Source organism: Carassius gibelio, chromosome A1, assembly GCF_023724105.1.
Source record: "Carassius gibelio isolate Cgi1373 ecotype wild population from Czech Republic chromosome A1, carGib1.2-hapl.c, whole genome shotgun sequence".
Taxonomy (NCBI): Eukaryota; Metazoa; Chordata; class Actinopteri; order Cypriniformes; family Cyprinidae; genus Carassius; species Carassius gibelio.
The window spans coordinates 14,459,617-14,477,563 of record NC_068371.1 but is presented as its reverse complement, the minus strand read 5'-3'; the positions used below and the strand labels follow the sequence as shown (position 1 = coordinate 14,477,563).

The following is a 17,947-nucleotide window of genomic DNA, read 5'->3' as shown; positions in this document are numbered from 1 at the left end:
TAAAGAACTTAAACATGGCCCCTGGACGATTTTGACATGACACAGTTTAGATTAGTGGATAAATAGTTTAATTGACATAAATCTACACTGACACTGATGTTGGATCGATGTGCCTGTGTACAATCAGGTCCAGTTCTCCTTGTAAGGCAGTCTGCTGCTCGGTACAAATCTATCCATCATGAACCAGCGATGCCAGCTTCTCTTACGTAGGTTTATACGTAGGCTTTCCACATTGAGCTTGACCCTAGTTATTGTTATTTTTCTTCATGATTTTTACTTTCTTTTATGTAAAGCACTTTGAATTACCACTGTGTACGAAATGTGCAATTTAGTCTTGCCTTGCCTTGTTCTAAAATGGCTTTTAACCACAGATAAAGGTACATTTCACACTTAAAATTTGGATTTGGCACCACTTTTACCCAGGGTTTTGAAACCTTTTTTGCTGTCAGACTTGTACAGTATGAAATGATGCAGTGCTATGGTTCGTTCTAGTCCTCCATGAAACTTAGTATTTACTCATTGGCAAGCTGTAATTACAACATCGTGTGCGTTCAAGTCACTTTGGTTAGCACAAGATGGCAATATACCTTTTCTAAAACAAGATTTTAAAAAATTACTTCTACAAAATGATGAATAAAGAACTTCTGGTTCCATCAAAACCATTGTTTCATCACATTTTCACCATCCAGTTAGGCACATAAACCATAACTCCTTCAAAAACAGCTAGAAATGTTGGAGTTATGATTGATGATCAACTGACTTTCTCAGAACACATTGCTAAAATTGCCCGGTCCTGTAGATTTGCTTTATTCACTATCAAAAAGATCAGACCCTTTCTTTCGGAACATGCTTCACTCATTTTTCAAGCTCTTGTTCTGTTCAGGCTGGAATATTGCAATGCTCTCTCGGCAGGTCTTTCAGTCAACCTCCAAGAACTCCAAGATTTCTGGCTGTTATGGTTGATGTGCCTTACTGGATGGTGAAATTGTGATGAAATGATGGTTTTGATGGAACCACAAGCAGTTCTGTCTTGGCAAGGTTGAGCTGAAGGTGATGGTCCTTCATCCACCAAGAAATGTCTGTTAGACAAGCTGAGATGTGAGCAGCTATCGTCGGATCATCAGGATGGAATGAGAGGTAGAATTGAGTGTCATCAGCATAGGAGTGGTATGAAAGGCCATGTTTCTGAATGACAGGACCTAATGATGCCATGTAGACAGAGAAGAGAAGAGAAGTGGACTAAGAAGAGAAGTGGACTAAGAACAGAGCCCTGAGGCAGCCCCTTAGTTAGATGTTGCGTCTTGGACACATCACCTCTCCAAGATACCTTGAAGGACCTATCTGAAAGATAGAGTGCGGTTCCTAAGATGCTCTTTGCAGTTGATAGGAGGATCTGGTGGTTAACAGTGTCAAAATCAGTGGAGAGATCCAGCAAGATGAGTATTGAAGATTTGGAATCTTGAATGCAATGGCCAATCACAGCTGTTCAAGAAATCAACAAATATGACTGTGATTAGTAACTGTACATTGCTCAATGCTACAAAAACAAATACACACTGTAAACTTTAGCAAATCTGTTTCGCCAGTATCCTATTATTACAGTTTTGACTAAGGGTGCTTTTGACTGTGTGAGAAAATGGACATGTGGCATAAGAGCATGAAAACAGTTTCAACTGACCTAATGTTAAGCCCCTCCCTTTGAATGCAGATGAGCCTATGGCATTTGAGTCTCATCTGTACAGAGACCGGAACTCTGACAACTTTAGGTTTCAGTGCAATAGAGAAACATTGGAAGATTCAAAGCTCTCATCTGTTTGATGGTGTTTATGATACAAAAAAAAAGGAAAAATGGTGCGCCTGGGGTACTTTTAACACTGATTCCAGGTATCCTGAGAGTATGGGCGGTGGAATTTATTTAATACCATTTCCTAAATCCAAATAAGACAGAGCCAAATGTCCCTAAGCATTCAACTCCAAGCAATCCACCTGCTAGATGAAAACTTCATTTTCTGGTTTTCATAATCTCATTAAGTTACCATTTTCATCTTGTGCTTAAGCAAGGTATCTCTTGATAAAACTAGCTAACAAAATAGATTAGAAAAACAACCACTTACAATATTACGATCCTTTAAGTATCTGAGCAGCATTGTATCAGAAGACTGCAATCTCGATGACGAAATTGAAAATCGGATAAAGAAAGCCTCTGTAGCATTTGGCAGACTTTCAACATAAGGTCTTTCAGAATAAGCACTTTCAATTGCTTACTAAAGTTACTTATCTATCTACCTATTACCTATCTATAAAACTGTTTGCATTAGTACTCTTCTTTACAGCTGTGAAACATGGGTTATATAAAGACGCCACCTAAGATTGCTGGAGCGTTTCCATTAATGGTGTTTGCAGCTAATTTAGGGTATTACATGCTATGACCGTGTACCCAATTTTGAAGTGCTTGCCAGGACAAACTGTTAGAGCATGGAAGCCGCAATGAGCATCAGTTACGCTAGCTTGGGCATGTTATTAGGCTACCTCAAGATTGTTTGCCACATCTAATCCTTTATGGTCAGCTCCATCAGGGCCGCAGTTCCTCAAGGGGTCCAAAAATAAAGTTATAAAGACCAAATTAAAACATTGTTAAGGAAGTGCCATATTAATCCCTTATGCCTGGAATAATTAGCAGCAAATCGCACCATAGACAGCTCTGTCATGCAGGAATAATGCAGCTGGAATCAGAGAGAAATAAAGGGAAACAACAAAAAAGGCTAAGGAGACACACAGCCATGACTGCCCCAACAAATTCTGACTGTATTTGCCCGTAATAAAATTTGTGGATCAAGGATAGGGCTCTAAAGTCATCAAAGGATAGACTTAAAATGAAGAAGAAGGTGATCATCGGATACGATGGACTACCAGAAGAATGTACCAGCCCTAATAGCTAACTGTCATGTAGCTAGGTCAAAAACACAGACTTTTTCTAACCTTTTCCACTGAAAACCCCATCTAGGTAAAACTTAACCTCGTACAGACGGCAGTACATAACATGAGGATTAGCAAAATTAAATTAAATTAAATTAAATTAAATTAAATTAAATTAAATTAAATTAAATTAAATTAAATTAAATTAAATTAAATTAAAATAAATTAAATTAAATTAATGCATTTAGCAGACGCTTTTATCCAAAGCAACTTACAGTGCATTCTGGCTAACAATATTTACCTAACATGTGGTAACCTAACAATGTTAGATTTGTTATATGCTTCACATCGGGTGATTTTAGGTCAAGGTTTTGACTGTCAGTCAATAATGCCCTCTGCCGGTGGGGAATAGTAAAATGCTTACAGAGGGTTCACCACCTAATGACAGTTTAGAACGCAGTGGCATTCTAGACAATATATAGATCAGTGTTCCCAATCCGGAGGTCACGAGAGGTGGCCAAGGGCTACAAAAAGGAATGTGGTATGCACAGTCCTCTGGAGGGTCGGGACAAAATCACATTTCGAGGGCAGTTGGGGCCCCCCTCGGTAGAAATCAAAAAGTTTGAGAATAAACCAAGGTGAAATTTTCAACATTTTGAATTCTCATTCAAGCTTTTTTGAGAATTTGATTACTGTTAATTTGAAAAACTCATGATAATACTGTCCAACATTAAGCAAAAGGTTTGTTTAACTAGAAGCAGTGGTGCGCAGACAGTTCAGTGTATGACATCAAAGTACCACAAGATCTAAAAGAGAGCTGACATCTCCATATGTTTTTGGATCACTCTTGCATTTCTTTGATGTCATTTATGATCGGTGTGCGCTGCGCCACTTCAAGTTGAACACACAGTTACTAACACTGACCCTGTCCCAAATCACACCCTAAACCCTCGCAGTCCTCTGAGTTCATACTTTCGTGACATAATGCTGCTTTGACTGAAGACCGCATCAAGGGTCCATAGCGGCTGATCACGAACACCCTTCTGAAAGCTTTTAATTTCATCTTCACTCTGTCTAGTGCCTAATAAAGCAATGTTTATAAGTGCAGAGCTGCTTTGTTTACAGCAGTTACCGGGGAAACCACCTGTCAGCAAGTGGACCAGTGAAATCAATGAAATTTTATGCACCATTGTAAATTATAACCGGTTGATGGAAAATAAGCTAATGTGCATTCTAAAAATCTAAACAACTTGGATAATAAAGTACAGAATTATTAACCTGAGCAGATAAAATCCCTATAATCATTCATCATTTTGACTCATATCTCTTTTCTTAATTATAGTTTTAAATCAGCTGCAGTGTGTCGGTTATTTTGCACATTTCTGCAAATGCAATAAGTCATTGAGCTGCGCATAATATGCATATTTTGAAGTCTAAAATAAGACTATGCACAACTTACAGTACACCTTATTTAGTTAAATATATAAAACTAGACACACTCATAACAGATGAGCAATATATAGATTGAGTAGATTGAGTTTTGGGATCCATTCAAGACAGCAGACGGATCCTCCACAGCGCACCTCATGCATGTCCACAAACCACTCTAAACATCCTTCCTGACAATATACAACACTCAGCTCACAGTAAACGATTTCTAAACGGGCAGGACTGCCCACACATTAAACCAAACCATAAACTATGTTCCAGCCAAGGCCAGCCAAGATGTCAACATATGAGTTACATCCGATGGGATTTTTAGACAAGGTTTCTACAGTGTTTTCAAGTTTCTTGTAAAGCCACTAAAGCTAAAGTATCTTTTGAAACACATCTTCTCATGTTTAATACAAATCATTTTCATGGCCAGTTTTAGAATAGAGAAACACCTGAGCAGCGTTTGATGATTCTTGCTTTGATAATGCAATGGCAATTTTAAGCCAGTGAATTTTAGCTTCAAATAATGTCAGCAAAAGACTCTAAACGTTGTTCATTTAAGAATTAAAGTGACTGATGGTCAAACAGACCAACTTTAAAAATCAAAGGCATCAACTCATCTCAAATGCATCACATTTATTTAAAAAAAAAAGTCACATTTATTTTAAATAAAACTGACTTTTACTGCATTTTACGGAATCATTTTGTAGGTAAGAAGATCTCTTGTTTCTCTTACACTGCAGTGAAATTAATTGGAAATTGATAAATGCTGCTTTTCAGCTTTTCTAAAGGCAAAAGACCCCAGTAACCTCAAATCCTTCTCAAAAATGTCTCAAACTGCTCTCAGAATTGTCAATATACCAGTCTGAAATCTAAAGACATCAGTATGAACTTGAATATATCTCATTAGATGATCTCAGCATATTGATTGCTCTATACTCTTTACTGTATGGCAACTAGTGACTCATGTAGGTCTGTTTTTGTTAATTTTAAAACATAAACACATTAAAACATTAAAAACATAACTGAGAGCACCACTATCAGAGTTGCTATTACTAACAAAGTATATCTGTTAAAAATTGGTTTCGGTAATTGAAATTAGGCTGAAATAAAATAAAATGTTAAAATTAGGTACAGTAAAATAATTAAATTTAACATTAATTTTCTGAAATGAAAATTTAAAATGTTGCCTTGGCAGCTAACTGAAATAAATTCATTTAAGTTGAAGTACAAAAAAATGACTAAAAATAAATTTAAAAATAAAAGCAAATTCTGAATTAAAATAAATGTTTTAATCATAAAATAAAAATTTTAATAATTCCTAAATAACACTGACAATAATGATCTTAAGCAAAGCAATTTAAGAAAAACATTATTTTTGTCTTTCACTCATTATGTCTTATGAACACATGTATTATTTTTTCCCAAAATAGTCCGATGAGCTCCATCTGTGTCCAACATGTCCTCCTCTTGTCATATAACACGAGCATTGCTGTCGGATCATTAGCGTTCATGATAATTGTCTCCTAAAGGCAAATCTAATCAGCTCGTTTAGTGCAGAAACTCTTGTGTCATTGCAAAGCAGAGACTGTGTGCTTTCACCATTGCTTGTGTGATTAAAATAGCATGTCCCCATTATTGTAAAGTGTGAACTGGTCTCTCTAATGGCAGCTCAGCTCTGAGGAGGTTGCACTCTTTCATGCTACCATATTCACATGTTTAGCCTGTCAAGGTCTAATGGCTGTCATTGACCTACAAAGAATCAAAGTTATTGCGTTTCCAGAGCTTTCAGCTAAATGAATCCATTTCATTAATTAACCAACTAGTGAAGAAAAACATTGGAGCTGGTATGCACGGAACCGAATCAGAATGAAGATTTTGGTGCTACATTTATTTGTATCTTTTGCTGTAGTGTGTCAGTAGAAAATATCAGTTTACATTTCCAGACATTCATTTTGCCATTAATTCTAATAATAATCTAGTGAGATTGTTGAATGTACAAGCAGTCTGAAAACAACTGGTGCTCCACATGGAGATCTGATCTCATCATTATCGAATCTGTCTGTGATTACATGAAGAAACAGATGAAACTGAGACAAACTAAATTCAGAACTGACAAAGTGATTGACAAAGATTTACATTATGTGTGGTTAATTAAACAATGAGCCAGATCATGAAATACATTTATTATCCTTAGAGTTAGGGAAGCACAACCTGGGAAATAGGAGCATAAGTAATTAAAGGGAGTATAATTAAATTAAGTATATTTAAATGAGCATAATTAAAGTGTTAAGGCCTAGATGTATTTAAAATAATAATATTTATCATTTTAAATATTTTTTTATGTTCTTTATTGTTATCCATAGTTTTTAGTGGCTCTTTTTTAAGTATCAGTTCAGGCACCGTTTAGGCAGTATACCTTTTAAAAGTGTCACTATTGCAAAGGTATCATAAAAAAAAAAAAAAAAAAAAAATACAATCGATTCCCAACCCTAGTTATTATGCAGTTTGGATAATAATTGCTATGCAGTTGCTAGGGCATTCTGTGTGGTTACCAGAGTGCTGTTATGCAGCATGTTCTGAGGAGTTTATAATCATCGCCATACAGTTGCTAGGGCATTCTCTGAGTAGTAACATATTTTTTGCGAATACAGTTTTTATTGTAAAATACATTATTAAACAAATAATTTGTAGAGCAAATGATATGGGCTCATCACACATTATTAAGCAAGGTCTCTACTTGGTGTTTATCTTTTTCTCCATGTGATGGTGCAGAGAGTTAAGTTTGAAAACAGAAACACACAGACTGCAAGATACATTACCAAGAGTCAAGAAATCAGACATTCAACAGTCATAAATACTGACGTTAACACACAGGTAAAATGTGTATTGGACGCCTAGTACAGTAGATGCAAATGGGATAAATAATGTTTTGTGTTTTGATTAAAGTAAAAATTGGCCAGCAACATATCACATTTTTTATTACTTTTCAGACCGATTCACAAATCAACAGATACGAGGAGTATTCAATAAAGCCTGTGTGCATTAATTTTTACTCTATAGAGAATTTCAAAACCATAAACAGAACAAAAAACAGTAAACTTGTTATTACTTACACTACTGTCTGTTCATCAAGAAACACTGAGTAATCCATTTGCACACAATTTTTTTTCTATGCACTTTATTGTCCATTGCAATAGTGTAAATGATGTTCGTATGTTCATAGTTCTGCCTATAGTGTACATACACTTTTACATAATCCATCTGTAAAGTATGTTCATAGTACACCTATCTGTATATCATGCTGATAATATTTAAATCTGTAAATTATGTCCATAATACTTTTCTGTATAGTTATTGTACATATTATAGACCTTGTATATTACTGCTTATTGCACTTCTGGTTAGATGCTAACTGCATTTCTTTGCCTTGTGCCTTACCAACGCTATCTCACGGCCAATTCGTACGTATTTTACGAGGTGGCTTATTCGTACGAATTTGTACGACCTCACTCGTACGATTTTATACAATTTGTCTAAACCCCAGTGACGGTTAGGTTTAGGGGCGGGGTTAGGTGTAGGTCATTCATACAAATTCATACGAATTGTGCAACTCGTAAAATACGTACGATTTGGCAACAATCGTATGAATTTGTACAAGTGTGGTCGTACGAATTCGTACAAAAATGTACGAATTGCCGTGAGATCGGGTTGGCCTTACATGTGCAATGACAATAAAGTTGAATCTAATCTAATCTAATTTGCTCTATAGAGAAAATGATCAAATATCATGCTATTTTTCTGACTTTGAAACATATCCTACTGCCACATAAAAATCCAGAAATTAATGAGTGTGATCTAGAAATTTTTATGTATATTTTTTTGTCCCATCCAGGGGCGTCGCTAGGCCCTTTTTAGGGGGGCTTCAGCCCCCCTAAACTTATGCCCAGCCCCCCTAAAAATTATTTGATTAATTAATTAGTGATCGCTTCAATCCCCTTTAAAATCTCATTTGAGACGGTGGCAAGCTGCATCAAGTTCCGGCTCCTCCCCTTATCTGAGTCTGCATGGATTCAGCGCGTTTTTCAATCCACAGGGGCGCCGAGCAGAGCGAACATCAGAGAGTACAAGGTGTGTGTGTGTGTGTGCGTGTGCGCGTGTGTGTGTGTGTACGTGCGTGTGTGTGCGCGTGTGTGTGTGCGTGTGTGTGTGTGTTCTCGCATCCAATACCAGTACGTCTTCGCTGCGTTCACTTTCAGCCTTCATCACAGTGTGACAGATTTTTTTTTCTTCCAACAAAAAATGAAGCGATTAACACCCATGAAAACATACTTTAGAAAACGATCATGATTTATTTTAATTTACTTTTTGAAATTGAAAACATATTATTGTGTATTTCGGCATTACATTATGCAGCCATGCAAAATAAATTATTAATGACACACATCATTGTCTGAAAGTACTAAATGGCACAGAGAGAGAAACATCATGTGGAGTTATTTTGTTTTCTATTATTAAACATCATTTTGTATTAAGTAATAATTAATCATTAGTGTATCATGATACATATATTAGAGTAAGAGTAGGCTAAAGGGATCTGTGATTTTATTTTATTTTTTTAAGTAATTGATTTATAGAAGTGGCAAATTGATAATGATGTTATTTTTAATAAATATAAATAAATATAGAACAGATTAAACATATTGCCAATAGACAATTACATTAATACATGTTTTGTCTATATTCTTAATGAATATTAGCTGGTTAGTTAAATGATTTGAAATGAAATAAATGTTCAGGGGCTGACTTGATGTATAACCAACCGTATTGTTGATTATAAAGGCTAAAAAGCTAAAAATTAATAATAATAATAATAATAATAAAAATAAAATATAATAATTTATATTTCATTGTAGATGGATATACAACATTTTTTTTGTCGTGCGGGAGTAGGTCTGCAAATGAGCAACAGTCAGGTGAGAATAGAACAGACAGCCTCACACACACACACACAATACCACTGTGTTCCCAAGATTCATTGCAGTCATTGAACCCTTATGTTGTTTTAATTTTCTGCCAATTTCCACGTACATTTCATAAGAAAAAGCAGTGGTATCATCAAAGGATAAACATGAATGTGTCAGGATCTTGGTAAGGGAGGAACTCAGGTGCAGACAGGAAGTGACTAAACACAGGATTTATTTAACAAAAAGGGGAAAACAAAACCCACGAGGGGGAAAACACGGAGCAAGGTAAAGACTAAATAACTAAAACAGGACTGGACTGACAAGATAAACAAGGACTCTAAATACTAACTATAAACAAACACTCACGGTAATACAAACACTTCTTAAGGAACAATCACAATCACAGGTACAATCACAATGACAGGTACAATCACAAGTGATGAACAAATCTCAATGAACCGACGCAACACAGAGCACACTAGGAAAGCTAAATAGAGGGAACAATCAAGACACGACAGGTGGCACAGATGGGACAATCAAGACACGACTAGGTTAACAAGGGGGGCGGGGCAAGGGAACGAGACAACACAAGCACATGGCCCAAAGACAAGGCCATGCGCTTGTACACAAAACACGGGTCTGTCATGATCCTGCCTCAAGACTAGGAAAAATCAAGGACACGAGGGCAGAATCATGACAGAACCCCTCCCTTAAGGAGCGGCTTCCAGACGCTCCTCAAGGGAACATCAAACACGAGACATGACTGACATGACAGACTGGGACACAGACACAAACCAACAGGACATGACAAATAACAACAAAGGCAAACATGAGTACACAACGGCAGGGTTGGGGTGACAAATCAAAAAAAACAAACAGGGAAGGGGAGGGGGCGGGACCACAAAGTTCATGGGGGACAGACCAGGGCGGGTGGGTGGGGTAGGAATCCTAGGAGGACAGGACGAAGGCTGACGACGGGGGGTACGGGCAGGTCTGGGTGGTGAGGGGCGGGGAGGGGTCTCGGGACAACTGACAGGGGACATGACAGGAGCAGACAAGGGACGCGGGGCAACACCTACGGGACGCGGGGAGACGACAGCTGGACACGGGGGGACAACATCTACTGGACACGGGGCAACATCTACTGGGCACGGGGCAAGACTTACGGGACGCGGGGAGACGACAGCTGGACACGGGGGGACAACATCTACTGGACACGGGACAATATCAGCTGGACACGGGGCAACACTCACGGGACACGGGGCCACACTCACGGGACACGGGGCCACACTCACGGGACACGGGGCCACACTCACGGGACACGGGGCCACATCAACAGGACACGGGGCCACATCAACAGGACACGGGGCCACATCAACAGGACACGGGGAGACAACGGCTGGACACTTGGGACTTCTTGGGACAGGGTCAGGGGACAAGACAGGACTGACGGGGATTTCTAAAATTTGGACAAGACGGGACAAATAATCAGAAAAGGCTTTAGCAGCCAGGACAATTGGCATCTCCTTACGAGATGAGACAGACTGTACAAGAGTCTTTGCTGCAGAGTCGGCCGCGGCTCTCTCCTCCGCTCTCACGACTGCAGACTTGAATACGGCTCTCTTCTTTGCCGGCTCGGGCACGCCAGCGCTCTTCGCTGCTGGCTCGGGCACGCTCACCGCTGCTGGCTCGGGCACGCTCACCGCTGCTGGCTCGGGCACGCTCACCGCTGCTGGCTCGGGCACGCTCACCGCTGCTGGCTCGGGCACGCTCACCGCTGCTGGCTCGGGCACGCCCACCGCTGCTGGCTCGGGCACGCCAGCTCTCAACGCTGCTGGCACGGGCACGCCAGCTCTCAACGCTGCTGGCACGGGCACGCCAGCTCTCGACGCTGCTGGCACGGGCACGCCAGCTCTCGACGCTGCTGGCACGGGCACGCCAGCTCTCGACGCTGCTGGCACGGGCACGCCAGCTCTCGACGCTGCTGGCACGGGCACGCCAGCTCTCGACGCTGCTGGCACGGGCACGCCAGCTCTCGACGCTGCTGGCACGGGCACGCCAGCTCTCAACGCTGCTGGCACGGGCATCCAGCATTGCCTCCTGTCCGCTGAGTTCCATTCTGGTCGGTTCATTCTGTCAGGATCTTGGTAAGGGAGGAACTCAGGTGCAGACAGGAAGTGACTAAACACAGGATTTATTTAACAAAAAGGGGAAAACAAAACCCACGAGGGGGAAAACACGGAGCAAGGTAAAGATAGGGATGGCTGACGCGAAACTAACGTTTCGACACAGTGTCGAGATCCCGAAGCGTAGATGTTTCGAAACACTGCTCCGAACTGTGATTCAAAACACCCATGTCACGTGACTATGGCTAAACGAAGCTTCTGCGCGTTTCATAAGTGTCTCGACCGACAGGTGGCACGCTTGCCGAGTCTGCGTTTGATTGACAGGGGCGGGAACAAACCACACAATCGCACATCTGTCTCAACTGCCACAAAGTTTAAAAGAGGAGTTAATGCACCTTCACCTCGTGGGTTTTTGTGAGAGGAGAAAGATTTTGAGATAGCGTTTACGATTTATTGACATTTATAGTGCGATTTAGTTAGTTATATTTAGGTTACATTTAAGTTAAATATATTTACTGATAAACTAAAGACAGTGACAGATAGTTAGGATAGATATAGTGACACATTTATATAGGCTAAGTTAGATATTGACAGATAGCACAGTAGTTAGAGATATAGAATTTAGATAGATTCATATATATATAGATAGATAGATTCATAGATATATAAATTTATATATAGATTCATATATTAATATATATATATATAGAGAGAGAGAGAGAGATTCATATATATATATATATATATATATATATATATATACTTTCATAAATATATAGAATCATAGATAGATAGATATATATAGACATTAATAGAATAGATAGAAATGGAGGCTCCACAGAAGAGATGCCGTAAATCTGTGGTGTGGGAGCATTTCCATTTGGAAACCCCAAATAAAGTGAGATGTATGTATTGTGATAGGCAGCTAGCCTACTTCAACAATACATCATCCATGATGCGCCATTTGAGGAGCACTCATCCTGCCATTTTGCAGTGTGCAGAGGATGGTAACATTCCCCCTGTACCTAGGCCTGCTACTGACACTGCTGGGCCATCTAAACAAGGTATACATTGTTTGATATAATATGTACTTCATGTAACACTGTTTAGAAAGTCCATAGTTTTAAATAGACTTAGGCTTGTGTCCACCAGCCTTACAACGTAACGTCAATCTTTTCCAAAACTCCCAATCATGTTGAAAACAGCTTCACTCTGAATATGTAAATGTAACATCTCACAAACTTAGTCACTGTATTACATAGATATTTTTATAGGCTTGAAGACAACATTTTGGTTTTCCTAATTGTTGTAATTTTATATTGTATTTGATCTGTCTTTGCACACTGAGCATAAACTTTTCCAAACTTGAAAAAGCTTTTATTTTTTTTTAAATTTAGTTTTGTGAAAGTACTTTTAATCTTTTATCTTTATTTTCTTTTAAAAGGCAGACAGAGGGAATTGGATGAGGCTCTTGTAGACATGGTGGTAAAGGATTTGCAGCCCTTCACTATCGTGGAGGATGAGGGTTTCATGGCTTTTGTGAACAAACTTGATCCAAGCTATGTCCTCCCATCCCGGAAGGCACTTAAAACGATGGTAACCGAAAGGTACAACATTTCTAAGGAGAAGACGGATATGGACGGATACCTTGGTGTTACTTGCCACTACATAACACCAGAGGCAAAGCTGGCAACTGTTGTACTGGGTGTAAGGAGGTTTTACCAAACACACACAGCCCAGCATCTCATGGAGGCTAAAGCTTTGCTAATGGCCGAGTGGGGAATAACCACCAAAGTTTAGTGTATGGTGACTGATAATGCATCCAACATGATCTTAAGTGCCCAGCTACTGAACCTTCGGCATGTCCCATGTTTTGCCCACAATTTAAATTTAATTGTAAAAAAGGCCCTAGATCAAACCCCACTCATCAATGAAATACGACAGAAAGCCAGAAAGATAGTGGGGTTATTTAGATCCAGCTGCAAAGCAAAGGACAAGCTTGTGGAGATGCAGGGCTTGATGGGCAGACCAGCTCTGAAACTGATGCAGGAGGTGGACACAAGATGGAACAGCACTTACGACATGTTGCAGCGCTTGTATGAGCAACGAGAGCCAGTGGGTGCAGCGCTATCAAATTTAAACAGTGATACTGCTCCGCTGACAAGTTTTGAGTATAACATTATACAAGAATCATTGTCACTACTGCAGCCTTTCAAACTCGCAACGACAGAGTTGTCAGAGGAACAGAGAGTGTCTGCTTCAAAGCTCATACCACTTTACAGGATGTTGCAGCACAAGCTATCGCAGAAAAAAGGCCAATCAGCACAGGAATCAACTGCACAATTAGGTAGGCCACAATGACCATACTACTGTATGTAATGTATTGGCCACAACTGTCATATTATTTTTTATCAATATAACCAATATGGTTTGCTTGTGTTTTGAACAGGCACACACCTGCAAGAAGGTCTGCACTCAAGATGTGGTGGGTACGAGTCATTCAGAGCCTTGGCTCTGGCTACACTGCTGGACCCAAGGTTCAAAAATGTGGGTTTTGGAAATCCTGCCAAAGCCCAGGAGGCTGAAAAGCAGATCACACTGGAGTGTGCTTCGCTGATGCGTTCAAACACAGCAACTCCTGGTAAGCAGTTTCACTCTTCATCTGACATTATGGAGTTATGTCATCTGAATAATTATGTGACTTATACTTCATATATGCTGTCAGTTTAGACTTAGTAACTAATTGTTGTTTTTACTTTCATTCAGAGCCACAGTCAACATCAGGCCCATCATCATCATCATCAACAACAACATCAACAACAGAAACCCACGACAGTTTATGGGAACTTTTTGATAATCGTATCCATGAAACCCAGGCGATACACAGTGCCACAGCAGATGCCACAGTAGAAGTTAAAAAGTACCTAAAAGATGCATTTTTGCCAAGAACCCATGATCCACTAAGTTACTGGAAAGAGAGAGCTGTGATTTTTCCTCATTTGTATGTCCTTGCTAAAAATATCTATGCATGCCAGCAACAAGTGTCCCTTGTGAGAGGATTTTTTCTAAGGCTGGAGAAATTATCAGTAAAAAAAGAAGTAGGCTAAGCCCTTCCACAGCAGAGCAATTAATATTTTTGAATAAAAATCTAAAAAAAAAAAAAAAATTAGACCATTGTGGATTTATTTGTTTTATTCATTTTTCATGACCAAAATAACCTAGTTATTATTATGATATAGGATTATATAGGATATTATTATAGGATTTTAAAATATCACCACATTAACGAAAACAAAATATTTTTATTTATTTTTAAATGGCTTGTTGTCAAAGTTGTTTCAGATAACATGGGCAATTGGCCACTAGGTGTCACCGTGGAGACGGGTGTCGGTAAAGTTTCGAAGCCTCGAAACAAATACGGCACTTTGCTTCAACTGTTTCAGTGTTTCATGAAGCCTCGCTCTGCCCACCACTAGGTAAAGACTAAATAACTAAAACAGGACTGGACTGACAAGATAAACAAGGACTCTAAATACTAACTATAAACAAACACTCACGGTAATACAAACACTTCTTAAGGAACAATCACAATCACAATCACAGGTACAATCACAATGACAGGTACAATCACAAGTGATGAACAAATCTCAATGAACCGACGCAACACAGAGCACACTAGGAAAGCTAAATAGAGGGAACAATCAAGACACGACAGGTGGCACAGATGGGACAATCAAGACACGACTAGGTTAACAAGGGGGGCGGGGCAAGGGAACGAGACAACACAAGCACATGGCCCAAAGACAAGGCCATGCGCTTGTACACAAAACACGGGTCTGTCATGATCCTGCCTCAAGACTAGGAAAAATCAAGGACACGAGGGCAGAATCATGACAGAATGTCCTAATACTGAATCAGGAAGTCTTTATTGTAAAAAAAATGTAAAAAAAATTAAAAAAATCTACATTCCCAATTCAAAATTTTCCAGTGAATGGTCACATGTAAAAAACTGTATTAGTTTTTTTTTTTACAGTGTTATATATGGCTCAGTCAGTACTCCTACTCCCATATATGAAATACAGGGAATACAATGGAATAGTGGATTGCAATAAGGTTAGTAGTATACAACCCTACCCTAATAGTAAAATAATATTTTTTAATCATACCCTTATTGGGGGCTGAGCCCCCCTAAAATCAAAATCTTAGAATCGCCCCTGGTCCCATCCATTACTCTTTCGAGCATGAATCCCGCATAAGAATGCGGATGTCATTTTCAGAAATTTGCAGCGTTTACATGACTGAAAAACAGGACCTGATACAAGGACTATCAGGACCACTATTAATAAACTGACATTTAGCATACAGTTTGTATTTGGTGGTATGGTTGTTTTATCGGCAAAAATACCCCTGCCCATCCATGCAGCCTGTCAGGAATGAGCAGAGAGAGCAGCAATAACCAACAGAACATAACAAATCCAATATATTTACTTTTCTTAATTATATTTAAAAGTAGCAACATTATTTAAGATAAAAGAAGTCTGATTCAACAAGGAATATCAGAAAGCCAAGTCCTGACTATAATGAAAGGAGGAGTTGGCGATGGAGAGGGGAAATTTACTCCTGAGCAACTGATAAAGCTGTGGAATAATAGGCTACTGAATAGACCTTATATAGGAAAGATGTGATAGGAGTCATATTCCTATAGGTAGACTTGGATCAGCTGACTGTCAGCTAACGCAAGCTTGACTTACGTGACCCGCCAGAACTAATGCTATATGCTTCATTTTTATAGGTCACAAAAATATATGGGTTACAACTTCTGAATGGATTATATATAGCAAATAAAGCACACATAGAGCATTCCCTTTATAGTAACTATTGTACAAAGCCGTCCCTCAGTCTCACAACTTTGGTTATAATGAGAGGATTCACAAGCTAGCAAAATTCAGAACTGGACAAAACTTTTTTTTTTTTATGGATTCTAACTTAAATGCCTCTGATTGACAATTGCGTTCCAGAAATCAACATATATGTCTGTGATTGGCTACATTGTTCAACACTGCAAAAAATACATTGTAAATATAAATATTTTGACGCTCTCCAGAGTGCAGACACAAATATGCAGTAGATAGTATGCCAGATCTGTTTCGTCAATATGTCAGTGAATAGAGAATATCTCAGGATTTTCCCGTGCATGCTCAGATATTCCTGTGGCTGCTCGATCCCCCACCATGGGATCGGTGCCTATGACTGACAATGTAAACTTGAATGCAATGAAATGCACCTTATGAAAATGTCCTTTTCCGATGTATTGTTCATCGTCTATAGCACAAATGTTATTAATTGTTGAGAGCCTACGTTATTATTTATTTTTTATCCATTTAGCAGACTTACAATAGAAGAACATAAACAATTTGTTATAGAGCCAGTTATAGTATAATTCCTGGTTTATTATAAAGCTATAGGAAACAAGTTAGAGAAGAGGTAAAAGGAAGATTTCTGAGCATTTGTGAGGTAAACACCACTAATAACATTTCATTAAGGTGTTGAGGAACATACACAAGCAAAAGTCTGTAGCATAAGTTTGAGGGATCTTCTGCCATTCTCTACTACAAAGTCACTTATTCTCAGCTCAGATACAGAATCAGTTCAAGCCTGTGTTGAGACAACCCAAGGGTTCGACTAACCTATTTTTCTCTTCATTCTATTTGTGTTCAATGGCTGCTAGGGCCTGAAGCTGCGGCCAAAGGTGGATCTGAGATCACTACAGCAACAACAGTAGCAAAACTATTCATGGCAATTTAAGATAAACCTCTAAAATAGGATTTGAAGGTTATGTGTTCTAATGTTAAAGTGTTTCAGTTCTGTCATTGTTTATACACTGACATGTTGTTTTTAATCCATATGGCTTTCTTTCTTCAGTGAAACACAAATGTAAAGTGGTAAAGCAGAATACATATCCAAGCTGGTCTTTTTCATACAGTGAAAGTGAATAGTGAGTAAAGAACTTATTTCTCCTTTTATTGATCATTTTGGAAATTCAATGATGGCATTTTCAGATTCTGCATACAGAAAATTTGTATACTGGACACAGAATACATACTGTATTGCCAAAATAGTACAAGTAATATGTTAGTATGCTACTGCAAATATAGCCAGAGGGTTTGCACACGTCCGCTGACAGCTGCTTTGGAGTTCTTTACAGTGTTTGAACACTCCGCTTTGCTGTCAGCTTTGAGCACTTCTGCCCCCTGGTGCAAATTGAAAGACCAATTTCAATAACAAAACTCCAATCCAGGGAGGAATGAGGGTTGGGCATTGTATTCAAAATATGTAATGTTAAAAATTCCTGCCATTAAAAAAAAAAAAAAGTAGGGTACTGGTTGGATAAAGCATGTCCAATTTACCACACCACCATAAATGCTCTCTACTCTTTTAGAACATTATTTGTTACTGAACAGAGGTAGACTGTATTGTTTAAGTTTATATTGTGACAGACTTCAA

General features: G+C 38.9%; 1 protein-coding gene across 1 annotated transcript; it reads left to right on the top strand.

Moving 5' to 3' along the window:
* Positions 1-13,086: 13,086 nt before the first annotated feature.
* LOC128012049 (zinc finger BED domain-containing protein 6-like) lies at positions 13,087-14,577 on the top strand. Its single transcript, XM_052595004.1, has 3 exons — positions 13,087-13,790; positions 13,893-14,084; positions 14,210-14,577. The coding sequence occupies exons 1-3, from the start codon at positions 13,247-13,249 to the stop codon at positions 14,548-14,550; spliced, it is 1,077 nt and encodes a 358-aa protein (XP_052450964.1). The 5' UTR covers positions 13,087-13,246; the 3' UTR covers positions 14,551-14,577.
* The last annotated feature ends 3,370 nt before the right edge of the window (positions 14,578-17,947 follow it).

Bases quoted from the DNA above. Each gene is read 5' to 3' on its own strand.
- LOC128012049 (XM_052595004.1), top strand. From the start codon at position 13,247: ATGGTGACTGATAATGCATCCAACATGATCTTAAGTGCCCAGCTACTG. The intron at 13,791-13,892 runs GTAGGCCACAAT...TGTTTTGAACAG, and splicing joins GGAATCAACTGCACAATTAG to GCACACACCTGCAAGAAGGT. The intron at 14,085-14,209 runs GTAAGCAGTTTC...ACTTTCATTCAG, and splicing joins TTCAAACACAGCAACTCCTG to AGCCACAGTCAACATCAGGC.